Source organism: Scyliorhinus torazame, chromosome 11, assembly GCF_047496885.1.
Source record: "Scyliorhinus torazame isolate Kashiwa2021f chromosome 11, sScyTor2.1, whole genome shotgun sequence".
NCBI lineage: Eukaryota > Metazoa > Chordata > Chondrichthyes > Carcharhiniformes > Scyliorhinidae > Scyliorhinus > Scyliorhinus torazame.
The window spans coordinates 59101596-59121460 of NC_092717.1; the positions used below are offsets into that span (position 1 = coordinate 59101596).

At 46.2% G+C, this 19865-nt stretch overlaps 1 protein-coding gene across 2 annotated transcripts in view; it reads left to right on the forward strand.

Moving 5' to 3' along the window:
- mlh1 (mutL homolog 1, colon cancer, nonpolyposis type 2 (E. coli)) overlaps positions 1–19865 on the forward strand; it is a 124808-nt gene that overhangs the window by 82685 nt on the left and 22258 nt on the right. For both annotated transcript variants that reach the window (XM_072467323.1, XM_072467324.1), the window contains exons 10-14: positions 9024–9117; positions 9203–9356; positions 13030–13355; positions 16263–16411; positions 16686–16794. In XM_072467323.1, the coding sequence (XP_072323424.1) occupies positions 9024–9117; positions 9203–9356; positions 13030–13355; positions 16263–16411; positions 16686–16794 (832 nt within the window). The remainder of the gene's footprint in view (positions 1–9023; positions 9118–9202; positions 9357–13029; positions 13356–16262; positions 16412–16685; positions 16795–19865) is intronic.

The following is a 19865-nucleotide window of genomic DNA, read 5'->3' on the forward strand; positions in this document are numbered from 1 at the left end:
ATTTTGGGACAGGGGCAATTTAACGATGGACTCGATCCGTTTTTGCTCAGTTTCTCTCTTCCCGTGGGTGGTGATGGTGCCAAAATAAAGAACCTTTTCCTTTAAAATCTGGTCCATTTTGGGGTTTACCTTGCATCCGATTGATTGCAGTTGGCCGAGTAATTCTGCTAAGAGCTCTACGTGTTCCTCTTTTGTGTCCGGTTGCAAGAGCAGATTGTCTGCATGTTGTATTAGGCATTCGGGTCGGGAAAATTTATAAAATCCGTTGGCCAATTGTTGGTGGAAAATGGAGGGGGAGTTGTGGAATCCTTGTAGGAGGCATGTCCACGTGTACTGCTGCCCTTGAAACGTAACTACAAACTTATACTAGCAGGCCGTTTCTAACGGGATGGACCAAAAGCCATTGCTGTTGTCCAGCACTGAAATATTTTGCCTGTACTCCCTGTTTGAGCATGGTCGCGGGACACGTGGCAACAGTGGGGGCTGCTAAAGGGGTTACATTATTAAGTTCTCGGTAATCGATCGTTAGTCGCCATGAACCATTGGGCTTCTTTACGGGCCAAATTGGGGCATTATTTGTGGAAGCTGCGGGTCGAATAACTCCTTGATCTAACAAACTGTTAATAACCTTTGAAATCTCACCCTCGGCTTGCTGTGGGAAACCGTATTGCTTCTGTAGCTTTGGATCGGGACCTGCAATCTTTACTGTACCTGGGATCTTCCCACAATCGTGTTTGTGTTGTGCGAACGAAGCCTTGTGTTTCCTGAGGATCCCTCTAACCGTCTGGTCTGCACTAATTGTTTACGGATTAAATCAATAGTCCCCTACTGTGAGCGTAGCGGGAGCCCTAGCTGTTTTAGCCATTTGCCAGACACATTTGTTTACTGGGTCAAACAAAAAGTTGTGGGAGCTCATAAAATCAATGCCTAAAATGTGCGGTTTGGGGTAAGTCAACTAAAACAATGGGGTGTTTGGTGCTAATGTTCCCTATCTGAATGGGTACGGGAGCTGTGATATATCCTTGTTGCGTGTGGCCTGTGAATCCACTCAGGGTGATTGTGTCTGTGGGGAGCCATTTGTCCTGTTGAAACATGGTGGAGGAGTTTAAAGTGGTGCGGGAACCTTCTGTGTCCCAAAGAAAATTGACTGGATGTCCCCGGAGTGTGCCTGTAACTACTGGTCTGCCTGATTTGTCCCAGCATGTGTCACAGACTCAAGTTGGGGAGTCCGAACGCAGTCAATCTGTGGAGTTAAACGCTAAGTCGTCTGAACGGGAGCTAACATTATGCATGAGCCTAACATTGTTCCTAGGTGGGGGGTTTGGTTGTTGGTATCGTTGATGGTTCGGGGGGTTTTGTCGGCAATCGCTGGCGTAATGTACTATGTGGCCTATGTAACACGTGGTGCCTGTGCTCTGGGGTGCTGTCCCTCGTGTCTACCCTCATTTATCCATGCTGGGTCCTGGCTCGTCCTAACTGGGTACATGTTTGCTTCTATCTCGTCCTGATCTGTCTGTCGGTGTAGAGTTTGTTCCCATGCTCCAGAAAGTCGTTTAAGTACCCAAACCTCATTGTGTGTGGTCTGCGGGGTCGTAGTTTACACAAGTGTCTGTGGCATGCGAGACTAAGGTGCGGGACCATTTAGTGGTGTCCTCCTCATTTAGGTGTGCACGGTTCAATTGTCCGTAGACTGCCATGAAATGAATCCATAGACGACCAGCAAATGCGGTCGGATGTTCTCCCTCCTTTTGCCTGCAGTGATTTAAACCCTTGACTGAATCTCCTTTGTTATACCCGATGGCATCTAATATGGCTGTTTTCATTTCCTGTAGAGTTCCTCCTGCTACATTTTGGGGTTCTGGCAAAGCTGACCTTACGGACTGGCTAAGGCTCATAACTATTAGCTTTACTTCCTCCCTCTCATCTAGGCCGTACAAAACTTTTTGTTGGCGCACCTCCTCAAAGAAGCTGTGCGGGTCTGTGATGGGCTGGAATGGACTAATGTTCGTGCAAGCTTCTCTTAATTGGGTTATGGATAGTGGGCTGGTGTAAATGATATCCGGCTCCTCCTGATCCGATGACTTGTGTTGTGTGGTAACCGGATTCATGGGTGTCAAATTGTGAATGGGGATGTGCTGCCGGTGCTTTCCTTTTTGGGGCGTGGGGGCTCGATTTTGATTTCCCGTGTCCTCTAAGTATTTTTGGTCGCTTTCGTTTAACTCTTGCCAATCGGGAGCATCTTCCTCATCTAAATCCTGCCCGAAGTGTACCTGAAGCCATTTTGTACTGAGAGTAGCGACTGTAACTTTTCTATCTTCTGTCGGCATTTGGCATGGTCAACGGTACTCTGCCTCTGTTCCTTAATAGAGTTGTGGAGCGCTCTCAAAGCTGCTTTTAAATCTGCGCATTTGCTAGTTAGCTGGGCGACCTGTTGTTCTGCTTCCTCTCTTAGCAGGACTGTGCGTTGTGTATCTTGGTAGGCTTTATCGTACTGGGTCTGGAAGCTACTAAGGTGAACTAGACAAGATTGATGTGCACGTATTACGTCAGTAATTTCCTTATCCTTAGCTGCTAGCTGTTCCGGGAGTTGCTCATTTATCTTCTCACTTTCGTTACTGTTTCCCTTGTTCTTTTCTTCCTTCTCAATTAACTGCCTATGGAGCGTCTTCACGACCTCCTCTGTGCCTCGCAACTGTTCCAAACGGGACACTATTGCCATCGGCTTTCTGACTTTCCCTACATTTTTCTTATGGACCTCGCTTAGGACAGACTCGGTGGGAAAACCTACCTTTCCTGGACCTGACTCATCATTAGCGCAAGAATTCGACCAAAGGGGCCATCCTTTCCCCTTTAAGTATTTCCTTAACTCTTCCTCCCATATGGGGCATTGCTCTGCTCTGTTGGTCGCTGCGACCTCTGGTTCCTGTGGATTCATCAATCTTTCCATTGCTTTAGTGGCATTACTTCTCTTATCTCTTTATCTACTTTTAATTTGGGACAGGGGAATATGGCAGAGATTTGAACAGCGGGTATGGCTTTAGCTATTTTCCGGTTCACAATCCCTCGATAGTTGTACACTATTCTAACGAGTTTACCTTGCTCTTCCTGTTAGGTACGCATGTGGGTTAGTACACACTTCCGAAATTCGGTTATTTGGTCGATATGGGACTTGCACTTGTGGTTCTTTCTCTTTCTCGCAATTGGATTCAATGTTTGTGGGTTATCGCGGAGTGACAATGTCACTTCTAATCGAGTCGCGTCAGAGTTTGCCAATAATGTTGGTGTTTTTCCCGCCCAGTGACGCCAATAATGTTTCTGTTTCGGTCCCAACAGCGTCGCCAATACGGTGGGTATTTCTATTTATCTTAGTGAACCACAAACCTTCCCTTATATTGATCAAATGACCACACAACCAGTTAGTTAGTTCAAAAGATGGTTTATTTACACACACGAGTTATCTCAAACACAATATCTACTACGAGTTAAACTACACCTGTCAGCTACAATAACCTATACTTAACTTCAGGGCGACCGGCACTGTGCAAATGGATAAGGCCTTTATCTGGATTTCACTTGGCTGGTTCAAAGAAAGTGTCTCTGCTGGGCTCATCCATCAGGTAGCGATTGTTGGTCTTGAACTTGGCTGGCTGTTCCTGCTACAATTGGGTTGGCACAGGCTGGATCCAAAAGAGACCGAACACATGGCTGTGCTCTCTTTTATCCCTCTGGAATTTCGCTCTCTTTGGGGCGGTCCTTAACCTTGGACCCAATAGTTCGACAACGCTCTGATCACTGTCTTCGATTTCGGCCAATAAAGGGGCGGGTGCCTTGGTAGCTGGGCGGGTCCTTAACGGCCATTGACCTTGGCAGTTGGGCTTTCTGAGTAAGGGGAGTGGCGCCGATCAGTCTGTGGCTGTACCGGTTGCTTGATTGGAGTTCTATTGTCCTGGGAAAATGGGCCATTAAAATGCAAACGAGTGGGGGTTTCGATCAGGTCTGGTTACCTGTGTTTCAGATACACATAGGCTCTGTATCTGTCTGTGTCCTTGTTATCTGTGTACACTATCGTGACTATTCTTTCAGCCCCGTTTTATTTTAGTCTCAACAACCGGCACCTGATTGATTTAACACAGTCTGTAAAAATGTCCTTTCCAGGGGACGAAGCACTGATTGATGCGGCTTTAAGACTTTTAATGGGTGAAAAATATGTTTCTTATCCTAGTCTAGCCGTTTGTCCTTGGATCTTCCGTCCTCCTCGGCCTCCGATTCTTCCCGAACGTTCCGAACCTTTCCGATTTAGTCCGATCTCGTCTCAGAGCTCCTCCCCTTTTGCCGAACTACGCCAAGTTGTTAGATCTACCATGCGGTTTTTGCGGCACTTTGTGATCACTAAAGCTCAGTAGAAATTTGAGTTAGAACTTCACAGGTGCAAATAAGAACCTGTTTTATTTGTTCCTATTGATTACAATTGAGTCATTTAAAGTCTTATTCTCTAATAATTCCATTAACATCAAATGAGTTTGATTTGAGGGTTAGTTGTCACTCATTAATAGGCAACATTAACCTAAAATGTATTCTTGTATGAGCTATGGAATGCGATTCGGCTTCCTTATCGCATAAACCTGCTTGTTAGGACAATGGTTTCTGTGCTGTTGCCATGGAGCTTGCCTTGTCCTTGGGTTACTTTGTCTTAGAATTGTATTTGTTAGCTGCATAGGAATTCTGCTGTTCTGTGCTCTGTTTGCAGCTCTGTTCTGAAATGCTGAATGTGTGTTTTGAAATGACCTGAGGTTATGAGTGAATTTTAAAATGGTATTTAATAGACTAGGGCTTAATGCTAAATAGCTATCTTTTACCTATAGAAAATAGCTGACTTCTACAGTCCTGGGTTGTCCATAATTCCCGTGGTCCTTTGCAGGTGGCCATCTTAGATGGCTACAAAAGACGTGCAGTTTAGGTGGATTGGCCATGCTAAATTGCCCTTAGTGGCCAAAAAGGTTAGATGGGGTTATTGGTTATGGGGATAGGATGGAAGTGAGGGCTTATGTGGGTCAGTGCAGACTCGATGGGCCGAATGACCTCATTCTGCATTGTATGTTCTATGTTCTAAAGACCAGCTGCTGTTATTTTAGATTTCCAACACCTATAATTTTTTGTTTTTATTTAATCTGCTGTATTAGTAATGGTTGATTGATATTTATTGTCACATGTACCGAAGTAGTGAAAAGTATTTTTCTGCGGCCAAGGGAACGAACACAGTACGTACATAGTAGACAAAAGAATTATCGACAGAGTACATTGGCAGTGGTGCATCAACAAATAGTGATTGGTTACAGTGCGGAACAAGGCCAAACAAGAGCAGCATAGGGCGTCTTGAATAGTGTTCTTACAGGGAACAGATCAATCCAAAGGAGAGTCGTTGAGCCTAGTAATGTTACGGACATTCAGATAGCGAGTCTTTAGTTCTTTAGTTCGCATTTGCAAATTCTGGCCTTATTTGCTGTGGCACTTTTAAATTTGTACCTCTGTCCCTTCTGCCACACTGTTTTGCCATTACCCTTATTCTTACCTTGCTCTCGAGCCTTATCCTTTTCCTTCATTTTTCCACATGCTCCCTCAATGTGATCTCTTGCTCCCACTCTTTAGTTTACAGCCTTTGTTACCACTCTAGCTATATGATTTGCCATAACAGAAGCAGAGTAAGGGCCGTAAGAGGAGACAGGAAACTATGTTTGAATGAACAGAGACCCTAATGAATGAGGTTTACATGGGAATTTGGTGCATAGAGGAAAGAGGAATTTCAATTAAAATTTATTGCAGTTTGTAAAATGTTAAGTATTTGTCAGTTTTATCAGTACTAGTAAGATTTATCAATAGTTGTAAGTTTTATGAGGCCAAATCAAGTTAATATAAGCAAACCAAAGTAAAATCAAAGCCACGTAATTGAAGTGCAATTTAAGACATGGCAGGACAGCCCAGTTGCTGGGAATGTGTGCCCTGTAGTATGTGGGAAGCCCTGGAAGCTGCCAGTGACCTACACTACTACATGCGCAGGACGAGTCACCAGCTGCAATCACTGTGGTACCTATGCAAGGCTGAGAGCTTCATGGATAGGGCATTCCAAGAGGTTGTCACACCACAGGCTAAAAGCATGGAGGCAGAAAGGTGACCACCGGACAGTCCAAGAGAACCTGGCAGGTAGCGCAGGTCGCCCTGTTCACTAATCAGTTTACCATTTTAGTTGCTGCGGTTGGTTGCTCGGATGAGTGCAGTCAGAGCAAAGTTCCTGACACCACGTACGGCTCAGATGTGCACGAGGGAAGGAAGAATAGGGATGAACAATAGTGATAGGGCATTAGTTAGTTGGAGGAACAGACAGGCACTTCTGTGGCTATAGATGTGAGTCTAGGATGAGGATGGTATGTTGCATCCCTGGTGTTATGGTCAAGGATGTCACGGAGCAACTGCAGGATTTTCTTTTGGGATTGGTAAGAGATCAGCCAGAGGTTGTGGTTCACATTGGTACCAATGACTTGGGTATGAAAGGGCAGGAGATCCTGAAAGCAGATTTTAAGGAGATAGGAAAGAGATTGAAAAGCAGCAACTCCAAAGCAGTAATCATAAAATCATAGAATTTACAGTGCATAATCCCAGCCAAGTTCATATCAAAGCTCCAAAACCTCGGACTTGGCTCCTCACTCTGCAACTGGATCCTCAACTTTCTGACCCACAGACCATAGTCCGTAAGAATAAACAACAACACCACCTCCACAATAGTCGGGGCCCAGCAAGGCTGTGTACTTAGCCCCCTACTACACTTGTATCCAACTCCATCTACAAGTTTGATGACGATACGACCATAGTGGGCCGGATCTCGAATAACGACAAGTCAGACTACAGGAGGGCGATACAGAGTCTAGTGGAGTGGTGAAGCACTGTGTACACCCCTGACAGCATCAACGGGGCCGAGGTGGAGATGGTTAGCAGCTTCAAATTCCCGTGGGTACACATCTCCAAAAATCTGTCCTGATCCACCCACGTCGACGCTACCACCAAGAAAGCACAACAACACCTATACTTTCTCAGGAAACTAAGGAAATTCGGCATGTCCACATTATCTCTTGCCAACTTTTAGAGATGCACCATAGAAAGCATCCTATCTGGCCCCATCACAGCCTGGTATGGCAACTGCTCGGCCCAGGACCGCAAAAATCCTCAGAGTCGTGAACACAGCCCAGTCCATCACACAAACCTGCCTCCGATCAATTCACTCCATCTACACTTCCCGCTGCCTGGGGAAAGCGGGCAGCATAATCATAGACCTCTCCCACCCGGATTACTCACTCTTCCAACTTCTTCCATCGGGCAGGAGAGACAAAAGTCTGAGAACCCGCACGAACAGACTCAAAAACAGCTTCCCTGCTGTTACCATACTCCTAAATAATAATAATCTCTTATTGTCACAAGTAGGCTTCAATGAAGTTACTGTGAAAAGCCCCTAGTCGCCACATTCCGGCGCCTGTTCGGGGAGGCCGGTACTGGAATTGAAGCCGTGCTGCTGGCATTGTTCTGCATTACAAGCCAGCTGTTTAGCCGACTGTGCTAAACCAGCCCCATATATGACCCTCTTATGGACTGATCTGATTAACACTACACCCGAGCATGCTTCACCCGATGCCGGTGTTTATGTAGTTGCATTATGTACCTTGTGTTGCCCTATTATGTATTTCTTTTATTTTATTTTCATGTACTTCATGATCTGTTGAGCTGCTCGCAGAAAAATACTTTTCACTCTACCTCGGCACACGTGAAACTAAACAAAATCCAGGTTAGCCATTTTGGCTGAAAAAATAGAAAGGCAAATTATCGAAATGGAAAGCAGATTATTATGGAAATGGGGCAGTACGGTAGCATAGTGCTTCGCACAATTGCTTCACAGCTCCAGGGTCCCGGGTTCGATTCCCGGCTTGGGCCACTTGTCTGTGTGGAGTTTGCACCTTCTCCCCGTGTGTGCGTGGGTTTCCTCCGGGTGCTCCAGTTTCCTCCCACAGTCCAAAGATGTGCAGGTTAGGTGGATTGGCCATGATAAATTGCCCTTAGTGTCCAAAATTGCCCTTCGTGTTGGGTGGGGTTATGGGGGTAGGGTGGAGGTGTGGGCTTGCGTAGGGTGCTCTTTCCAAGAGCCGGTGCAGACTCGATGGGCCGAATGGCCCCCTTCTGAACTGTAAATTCTATGATTCAGATTCAAAATACGTCTGGGCAGAGGGATCTAGGTGTCTTTGTTCGTGAATCGCAGAAAGCTACAGGATCTCAACATGATCAGACTACATGTTGGTCTGGTGTCTGGAGATGGAAGCCAGCCAGTAGAGCATGCAATAAAAAAGGCAAATGGAATTTTAGCATTTATTGCCAAAGAACTGGAGTATACAAGTAGGGAGGTGTATAGGGTATTGGTGAGACCACATCTGGAGTATTGTGTCCAGTTTTGGTCCCCTTATTTGAGGAAGGATGTTGTGGCGTCGGACGCAGTTAGAGGAGATTCGCCAACTTTTCCAGGAAAGATTCACTTCCTGTTTACCTGCAGTTTTCGAAAGGATTTTTATTGAGGGTGTTCTAAATGTCCTTCCTTGAGATTTGTAAGCTGTTTCTTGTCTATTTTCCATCGTTCAAACTGCCTCTTAACCAACATGAGGTGTGTGAATTCCACCTTGCCCTATCCACTGGGAACTCCTCCTGGCTCACTGCCTGGAGCACATATGGTAAAATAATCTTTCTGGTCATTTTGACCAAGGAAAGGTTTTACCCAGGTTTCTTGAATCTCCTACCTATTTACATGAAAGTGATTGGTGCCTGTTCCAGGCTGGCTTCCATCTCCAGACACCAGACCAACATGTAGTCTGATCATGTTGAGATCCTGTGTATCCTTGCTGCAGTTGAATGTAGTTCTGCCATAGTTTAAATATTCAAATATAGTACCTACTGTTGACTCCTCACATCTAATTGTTCTTTCCCTTGTTTTAAAGATCGTTTGGTGGAATCCAGTGCTCTACGGAAAGCAATTGAAGCTGTTTATGCAGCCTACCTTCCCAAAAATACACACCCGTTCCTGTATCTGAGGTAAATGTGGTAGATTATGGGTACATTCTGATCGGTTATTTTTGTTGTATTTTCAATATTTAGGACTGTTTTACTTTTCTTTAAGCCTTGAAATATTGCCACAGAATGTTGACGTTAATGTTCATCCCACAAAGCATGAAGTACACTTTCTGCATGAGGATAGTATCATTGAGAGTGTGCAGCAGCATGTTGAGAGTACGCTGCTTGGTTCCAACTCTTCTAGAACCTACTTCACTCAGGTCAGTATTGTGCTTACAACCGCTTTCAAAATAAACATGGTCAGGTTTCCTTTAATATATAATTCTAGTGGGGGCATGAAATTATTGTCGCTGAGCAGGTTTTTATTAAAATCATTCACAATCTTCCTCGTTTTATGCTGTTTGAATGGTAGAGAGTTCCAGCTCAGAAACGGGTTGTTCGAACTACTGGTGTTTCTCTTCAGAACTCACTCAGCTTGTTCCACTCTCCTGACTCCCCATGCCTCTACAATGTTTTTAATTATCTTTTTGGACTCATCTTAAAAACAGTTTTATCTCTACTATTCCCTCCTTCTCTAAAGTTTGCTTCTTAGTGAATGACCCTAGCCCTACCCTCGCTGTGCTCCTAATACACGTATGCCCTTGTTTTATGTGGTCTTCATTCATTTTCTTTCCTACCACATTATAAGCCTTTCTATTTTCCATTATTGTATGTGTCCTTGAATCTCAGTATTTGTTGGGTTTTGTTTTGTTGTCTCCCCCCCCCATCCCCCGTAATTGGTGAATACTGCTTTGTTTGGTTTCAAATCTAATCTAATATCCCTAGTTATTCACGGAACCTTCAATGCACTGGGTTTTTTTTTCTCCTTCCTGGTATACACTTCGTTTGTACATCATCCCATTGTGTGATTCAGGATTTTGGGTGCAGCATACCTGATTTATGGCAGTATTAATTTTCCAATTATTGATTTAATGAATGAATCAATTGGGACACTGACTCCTGTGCTAGATTGTCCAACCAGTGAAAACAGAAACGAGTGAAATTTACCCATGAGTAACAAAAGAAAATCGCCACCATAAGCTGTTTGTCCATTTTTAATTATTGGGAATCAGCTACAGTTTGAACAAGTATCCAGTTCCCACCAGTAATTGACCTCTCCAGTAATGGCCTTACTTGAGGCGATTTCCCCCTTTACACAGATGAGCTTCTTTTAAGCTATTATTTTTGTTTGAATTTTGTAATGAAACTCCCATTTGCCTACAAAAACCCACTGTTGCATTTCAGACTGTAATTCATTGCAAAGCAGTTTGGGGCATCTGTAGGACATGATGAGTGAAATTCTTTTTCAAAAATTGCTGCTTGGGCACAATCTGCAACATTAGATTACACTAATTCCTTACAAAGAAATCTCAAGTCAATTTTCTTTGAACTGTTTACCAGCTGGCAAAAGAAAATGGGCAACAGGAATTCCCACTCATAACAGTTTGCCATTTCATTGAAGGAACAGGAACAGAAGTAAGCCATTTAGCCCCTCAAGCCTGTTCTACCATTCAGTGAGAACATGGCTGAGCATTACATAGTGGAACATTGAATATCCAGTTTATTAACAGTGATTGATGTCCTCACTTAACAGCTCATGTACATGTTAAGTAAACTGTTTTTCCCTTTTCCCTTCCTGTGGAGCCTGGGTCTCTCACGGCTCTTTGAGCTGTGAAACCTTCAAATTCAAAATTAGAGTATGGCCAGTGGACGATTGTTCACCTGCTCCAACTCTCTCTTCTCATCTACATCTTGATCTCTTGCTCACCAGATGCATCTGTCCATGACAGCATTGGTTGGAGTGATAAGCTCACTGTCCATGCAGCGATAAAGTTCTATATTCACATTAAAGGTACCCTCTATTGTGCCATCTGGCACTACTCTGTACTGAATGGAATAGAATCAGAACACATCTAGAAGCTCACAACTGGACAACCATGAGGCATGGTGGCCTACCATTGACAGCAGAACTGTATTCACCTAGTGCATGAGGTTGGGCTGGTACAGCTGAAGGTGGTATGCAGAGCGCACCTCACGAGGGCGAGAATGAGCCGATTCTTTGAAGGAGTAGAAGATGTGTGTGAACGTTGCGGGGCGGGGGGGGGGGGGGGGGGGGGGGGGGGGGGGGGCGCGCGCTAATCACGTTCATATGTTTTGGTCCTACAAAGCCAGAGGATTACCGGAAGGAGGATTTTAGGGTAATTTCTAAAGTGGTGCATGTGAAACTGGACCCGGGCCCCCGGGTGGTCATATTCGGGGTATCGGACACGCCAGGGTTGGAAACGGGTGCGGAGGCAGATGTAGCCTTCGCCTCATTGATTGCCCGAAGGCGGATCCTGATGGGATGGAGAGCAACCTCTCCACCCTGTGCCCTGGCGTGGCAGGGGGACTTGTTGGAATTCTTGACTCTTGAGAAGGTTAAGTTTGAACTGAGGGGAAGGATGGAGGGGTTCTACAATTCATGGACATTATTCATCATGCACTTTCAAGAACTGGATAACATCGACCATTAGTTGGGGTGGGTGGGAGGGTTGGGGGGGGGGGGGGGGTGCGGTGTGTGTTGATGGTGACTATGGGTGACTCTGTCTTAACCCTACCTTGAATATATTCAATGACCCAGCCTCCACTGTTTTTTGGGAAGAGAATTCCACAGACTAATAACCCTCAGCAGGAAAAAAAATCTGGGGCAGGATTCTCCGTTGTCCGACGCTGAAAATGGGAAACGTGATCGGGCGGAGAATCTGCTTTGATGCCGAAATCGTGGCAGGCGCTGGTTTCACGCCAAATCACATTTCTCTGTCACCTCGACAGCAGCATCAATGCGTTCCAGAGCACGCACACAGTAAATGCCGTTGGCATATCATTAGCGGGCCTGACCCGGTAATCGCCGGGGCCTCCGCAATACTCCCCCTCCACTGGGGGGAATTTTCAACGGCACAGTTCACTTGTACTTTTAAAAATCGCTGAGGCAGAGAGTGGGGGTACGGAAAGTGTCCAACATTGCCATAGTTTGCTGACCGTCGTGCCGCTGGCCGGGGGTCTTCTGCCCACTGTAAACTTAGGGCCACAGGTCGTATGGATGTCCCCAACACTGCACCCCACTAGGTGCCCTCTGGCCACAGTCGACCCATCAACGGGATGGGCGTGCACCAGCACAACCAGTGCCATCTTTTTGCTTGGATGGTTTGTGGGGGGAGAAATGTGTATATGCAGCTGCACCTTGTCAGCCTCCCGAGTGTCAATCACGGATCTGCCGAATCCTGCACCGTTTCTCATTGGAATCGATTGTGTTTCTCATGGTGCTGGTGCTAGCACATTAACAGACCCTAACTTGGTCCGGGTGCGGCGCCAGTTTTGCTGTCATGGACGTCCAGGAATCCTGCCCCAGGAACGGAGAATCCTGCCATTAATCTCTCGATTAAAAGGTAGATCTCTTACTATGTCCCCTAGTTCTGGTTTTCTGGACCTATTTGAGGCTTGGAGGGAGCAAAGAGGAGTTGGGGCCAGTGGGAGGCAGAAGAGTCCGACTGCATTGAGGTCTTGGCTTGTGGCGACCCTACCTTGTAAAGTCCTTAAATCCTTAGCAGTTTGACTCATTTCAAATTGAGTAATATGGTAAATATAAATGTTGACTAAAAGTACAAACCTGGATCTTCTGATCATTGATCACCTATTTAAAACAGTTGTTAATACTGATGTTTGAAACCAACAGTTATTAGAAACATTTAATAATACAACACATTGTGTTCACTATTTCCAGTGTTTTATATAGGAAGTTATTTGCAGTATATTATGCAGTTTCTTTAGAGTGGCAGCAATAAAATAAATGCAAAAGCATTTTCAATTTTGTACATATTTAGAATGTAATGGAAATTTCTCTTTCAATCTTCTTAGACTTTACTGCCAGGCCCAGCCATATCCTCCAGTGACTTTGTCAAACCTTCAGCTCCGGGTTCCCTTGACAAACCATATGCCCACCAGATGGTACGGACAGACTCCAAGGAACAGAAGATGGATGCCTTCCTTCAACCAATCAACAAACCACTAGAGGGACCACCCACCACTATTTCTGCTGATGGAGGAACTAGGAATCAGGATTCTGAGATGGAGGACTTAAGTGACTTTGACTTACTAGCTGTGGAAAAATCTGGGAGCTCGAGCATGACACTCCAGAAATCTTTACATCCTTGCAGTGATGACTCATCCAATGCCCCATCCAGGTAAATGGAAGTGGTCAAGGCAGAAAGCTCTTGAATTTCTGAATATTCTTCTGTTAAATTCTTTGGGGATTGCCTATGTGCAATCTAGTGTGTAGAGAATGTGCATGAGGGGGTTGGGGGCGTTGCTATATCCAGTTGCGAATGGTGGTGGACAGTTCAACAACTCGCCGGAGGAGTCGTCTCCACAAATATCCCCATCCTCCATGATGGAGGAGGCCAACACATCGATGCAAGGGAAAACGGAAGCATTTGCAACAATTTTCAGCCGGAAGTGCCGAGTGAGCGAACCATCTTGGCCTCAGACTCCCAGCATCTCCGATGCAGGCTTCAGCAATTTGATTCGCTCCATGTGATATCTAGAAACAGCCATAGGCACTGGACACTGCACCGGCTATGCGCCGTCACAATATTCTGTAGCAATAGTACTGAAGACCTGTGCTCCAGAATTAGCCTTGCCTTTAGCCAAACTGTTCCAGTGAAGCTCCAACACTGGCACCTACCTGGCAATGTGGAAAATTTCCCAGGTATGTCCTGTCCACAGAGAGCAGGAGGAATGCAACCCGGCCAATTACTGCATCATCAGTCTCCCTCATCAGCGAAAGGTCGACGACAGCGCTATCATTGAATCATAGAATTTACAGTGCAGAAGGAGGCCATTCGGCCCATTGAGTGCACCAGCCCTCGGAAAGAGCACCCTACTTAAGCCCATGCCTCCACCCTATCCCCGTAACCGAGTAACCCCACCTAAGCTTTTGGACACTACGTGGCAATTTAGCATGATCAATCCACCTAACCTGCACATCTTTGGACTGTCGGAGGAAACCGGAGCACCCGGAGGAAACCCACGCAGACACTGGGAGAAAGTGCAAACTCCACACAGACTGTCACCCGAGACCCTGGAGCTGTGAGGCAGCAGTGCTAACCACTGCCATTGTGCCCCCCCCCCCCCGCAAGCAGCACCTGCTTACTGGTGCTCAATTTGGGTCTGCCAGGGGCACTCCGTTGCTGACCTCATTACAGCCTCGATCCAAACATGGACAAAAGAGCTCAACTCCAGAGGCAAGGTGAGAGTGACTGCCCTTGACATCAAGGCAGCATTAAACTGACTGTGGCATCAAGGAGCCCTAGCAAAATAGAACCATTGGGAATCGGTGAAACTCTCGCTGGTTAGTCATACCGAGCACAAAGGAAGGTGGATGTGGTTGTACAGCTCCAGCAACACTTAAGAAGCCACTTGATTAGCATCCCATCCACCACCTTCAACATCCACTCACTTCATCACCAATGTGCAGCAGCAGCTGTATTTAACATCTACAGGGTACACTGCGGCAGCTGACCAAGGCTGCTTCGACAGCACCTTCCAAACTTGCGACCTCTACCACTTAAAAGGACAGGGGCAGCAGATGAATGGGAACACCGTCACTTGGAAGTTCCCCTCCAAACCGCTCACTACGTTGACTCTGAGATATATCACCGTTCCTTCTCTGTCGCTGGGTCAAAGTCCTGGAACTGGGTGCATTACATTTTTTTTTTTTATAAATGTTTTTTAATAAAGTATATTTACCGTTATGTACACAAAATAGAATATATATATATATATATATACACATAGAAGGGAAGGGAACACGCACAGAAAACAAAACAACCAATAATTTAAAAAAAAGTTAGAATAAAATAACTGGTAGGGTATTATGTGCTAGCTCTGTACAACTGGCAGTACTGTTTTTAGCACATAAGTAGGCATCTGTTTGGGGGGAGCGGGGGGAACAAATACAGAGGGCAATACGCAAATGGATCTGTTTTTGGTTCTTGTCGCTTGCTTCTCCCGGACGGTTTTCGCTGCTGTTGTCTCGCTATCACCTCCGCTTCAGCCGTTCGTCCCGTCTTTTGCCCGGATTTTCCTTGTTCTCTGCTCCTGTAGATGCCAAGTTTGTTATTGTATCCAGTGCGCTCCTTCCGGCTGTCATTCCCTTGCCCCCCCCCCCCCCCACCTCACTGGTTCACCTCTATTGTTCCCTGTCCTCTTACGCCCCCCCCTCCCCTTTTTCTGTTGTTTGCCTTTCTTTTCTCTTAGGTTTAGCTGCTATCCCCCCTGTCCCCCGGTCTATCCCTCCCTCAGCTACTTGCGCCTGATTCTTGGCTACCTGGCTATTCTTCTGCTTGTTTGTTGGCCACAAACCGGTCCCGGAACAAATGGGTGAATGGCTCCCATGTTCTGTGGAAGCCGTCGTCTGACCCTTGGATGGCGAATTTTATTTTCTCCATTTGGAGAGATCCTGAGGGGTCGGACAGCCAGTCTGCAGCTTTGGGTGGTGTTGCTGACCGCCAGCCGAACAGGATTCTACGGCAGGCGACCAGGGAGGCAAGGGCGTCCGCCCTCCTCCCCAGGAATAGATCTGGCTGGTCTGATACCCCGAAGACCGCCACTTTTGGGCATGGCTCCACCCTCATCCCCACCACTTTGGACATTGCCTCGAAGAAGGCTGTCCAGTACCCCGCAAGTCTGCGGCAAGACCAGAACATGTGGGCGTGGTTGGCCGGGCCTCCTTGGCACCGTTCACATCTATCCTCCACCTCCGGAAAGAACCTACTCGTACGGGTTCTTGTTAAGTGGGCTCTATGTACCACTTTTAGTTGCGTCAGGCTGAGCCTTGCGCACGTGGAGGTGGAGTTGACCTTGTGCAGTGCTTCGCTCCAAACTCCCCACCCTATTTCAATCCCCAGGTCCTTCCTCCCATTTCTTTCTTGTTGCGTCCAGTAGCAAGTTAGATATAGAAGAGATTTAAAAGTAATCTGCAATTGAATGAATGGCGAGAAAAATGGAGTAAATGCGTTTGCAAAAAATGACCCTGTAACAATCTGTTGTAATTTGATATTTACATAAGACATAATCTTGTTTGCTGTTAGGAAACGGTTGAGGGCAGATTCACCAGGTGAGGCAAAGGAAGTGAACTCCAGTCGTGATATGACAGCTGCCCATCTTCCAAAGAGGCGAATTATTAACCTAACCAGTGTTCTCAGCCTGCGGGAAGAGGTCAACAGTCAAAACCACACAGGTAGAGGAATCAGCTATTAGACACGCTGCTGCCAGAAAAGAGCTAGGGGAGAGGCAGATGTTGATGCTTGTCGGTCTTGTACCCATTGCCATCACTTACAGTCACAACTACCGAGGCGTCATCCAGTCGTTATGATTGGGTGATAGTGAATGAAACTTGGGCCAATGCAGTGACAAAACTCCAAATACATTTGAAATGCTGTTTGCTCTACTCTTGCAATAAGATGCCATTATTGTGGTCAGGGCACTAATTCTCTTTGTTATTTGTTTCAAAGGCCTACAAGATATGCTGCAGAATCATTCATTTGTAGGTTGTGTGAATCCCCAGTGGGCACTGGTGCAGTATCAGACAAAACTTTACCTGATCAACACCACTAAACTCAGGTAACTTATTTATCCTCTTAACACAGTACTATCTCTTCTGAGTCAGCTTGTTGGATTATGACCATGTTTAGGGGCTGTTTAGCGCAGGGCTAAATCGCTGGCTTTGAAAGCAGACCAAGGCAGGCCAGCAGCACGGTTCAATTCCCGTATCAGCCTCCCCGAACAGGCGCCGGAATATAGAACATAGAACATAGAACAATACAGCGCAGTACAGGCCCTTCGGCCCACGATGTTGCACCGAAACAAAAGCCATCTAACCTACACTATACCATTATCATCCATATGTTTATCCAATAAACTTTTAAATGCCCTCAATGTTGGCGAGTTCACTACTGTAGCAGGTAGGGCATTCCACGGCCTCACTACTCTTTGCGTAAAGAACCTACCCCTGACCTCTGTCCTATATCTATTACCCCTCAGTTTAAAGCTATGTCCCCTCGTGCTAGCCATTTCCATCCGCGGGAGAAGGCTCTCACTGTCCACCCTATCTAACCCTCTGATCATTTTGTATGCCTCTATTAAGTCTCCTCTTAACCTTCTTCTCTCTAACGAAAACAACCTCAAGTCCATCAGCCTTTCCTCATAAGATTTTCCCTCCATACCAGGCAACATCCTGGTAAATCTCCTCTGCACCCGTTCCAAAGCCTCCACGTCCTTCCTATAATGCGGTGACCAGAACTGTACGCAATACTCCAAATGCGGCCGTACCAGAGTTCTGTACAGCTGCAACATGACCTCCTGACTCCGGAACTCAATCCCTCTACCAATAAAGGCCAACACTCCATAGGCCTTCTTCACCACCCTATCAACCTGGGTGGAAACTTTCAGGGATCTATGTACATGGACACCTAGATCCCTCTGCTCATCCACACTTTCAAGAACTTTTCCATTAGCCAAATATTCCACATTCCTGTTTTTCCTTCCAAAGTGAATCACCTCACACTTCTCTACATTAAACTCCATTTGCCACCTCTCAGCCCAGCACTGCAGCTTATCTATATCCCTCTGTAACCTGCTACTTCCTTCCACACTATCGACAACACCACCGACTTTAGTATCGTCTGCAAATTTACTCACCCACCCTTCTGCGCCTTCCTCTAGGTCATTGATAAAAATGACAAACAGCAACGGCCCCAGAACAGATCCTTGTGGTACTCCACTTGTGACAGAACTCCATTCTGAACATTTCCCATCAACCACCACCCTCTGTCTTCTTTCAGCTAGCCAATTTCTGATCCACATCTCTAAATCACCCTCAATCCCCAGCCTCCGTATTTTCTGCAATAGCCTACCGTGGGGAACCTTATCAAACGCTTTGCTGAAATCCATATACACCACATCAACTGCTCTACCCTCGTCTACCTGTTCAGTCACCTTCTCAAAGAACTCGATAAGGTTTGTGAGGCATGACCTACCCTTCACAAAGCCATGCTGACTATCCCTGATCATATTATTCCTATCTAGATGATTATAAATCTTGTCTCTTATAATCCCCTCCAAGACTTTACCCACTACAGACGTGAGGCTCACCGGTCTATAGTTGCCGGGGTTGTCTCTGCTCCCCTTTTTGAACAAAGGGACCACATTTGCTATCCTCCAGTCCTCTGGCACTATTCCTGTATCCAATGATGACATAATAATCAAAGCCAATGGTCCAGCAATCTCTTCCCTGGCCTCCCAGAGAATCCTAGGATAAATCCCATCAGGTCCCGGGGACTTATCTATTTTCAGCCTGTCCAGAATTGCCAACACCTCTTCCCTACGTACCTCAATGCCATCTAATCTATTTACCTGGATCTCAGCATTCTCCTCCACAACATTATCTTTTTCCTGAGTGAATACTGACGAAAAATATTCATTTAGTATCTCGCCTATCTCTTCAGACTCTACACACAACTTCCCATCCCTGTCCTTGACTGGTCCTACTCTGTCCCTAGTCATTCGCTTATTCCTGACATACCTATAGAAAGCTTTTGGGTTTTCCTTGATCCTTCCTGCCAAATATTTCTCATGTCCCCTCCTTGCTCGTCTTAGCTCTCTCTTTAGATCCTTCCTCGCTACCTTGTAACTATCCATCGCCCCAACTGAAACTTCACACCTCATCTTCACATAGGCCTCCTTCTTCCTCTTAACAAGAGATTCCACTTCTTTGGTAAACCACGGTTCCCTCGCTCGGCACCTTCCTCCCTGCCTGACCGGTACATACTTATCAAGAACACGCAGTAGCTGATCCTTGAACAAGCTCCACTTATCCAGTGTGTCCAACACTTGCAGCCTACTTCTCCACCTTATCCCCCCCAAGTCACGTCTAATGGCATCATAATTTCCCTTCCCCCAGCTATAACTCTTGCCCTGCGGTGTATACTTATCCCTTTCCATCCTTAACGTAAACGTCACCGAATTGTGGTCACTGTCCCCAAAGTGCTCACCTACCTCCAAATCCAACACCTGGCCTGGTTCATTACCCAAAACCAAATCCAATGTGGCCTCGCCTCTTGTTGGCCTGTCAACAAACTGTGTCAGGAAACCCTCCTGCACACACTGTACAAAAAACGACCCATCTAATGTACTCGAACTATATCTTTTCCAGTCAATATTTGGAAAGTTAAAGTCTCCCATAATAACTACCCTATTACTTTCGCTCTTATCCAGGATCATCCTCGCCATCCTTTCCTCTACATCCCTAGAACTATTTGGAGGCCTATAGAAAACTCCCAACAGGGTGACCTCTCCTTTCCTGTTTCTAACCTCAGCCCATACTACCTCGGAAGATGAGTCCCCATCTAGCATCCTCTCCGCCACCGTAATACTGCTCTTGACTAGCAGCGCCACACCTCCCCCTCTTTTGCCTCCTTCTCTGAGCTTACTAAAACACCCGGAACCTGCAACATCCATTCCTGTCCCTGCTCTATCCATGTCTCCGAAATGGCCACAACATCGAAGTCCCAGGTACCAACCCATGCTGCCAGTTCCCCTACCTTATTTCGTATACTCCTGGCATTGAAGTAGACACACTTCAAACCACCTACCTGAACACTGGCCCCCTCCTGCGACGTCAAATCTGAGCTCCT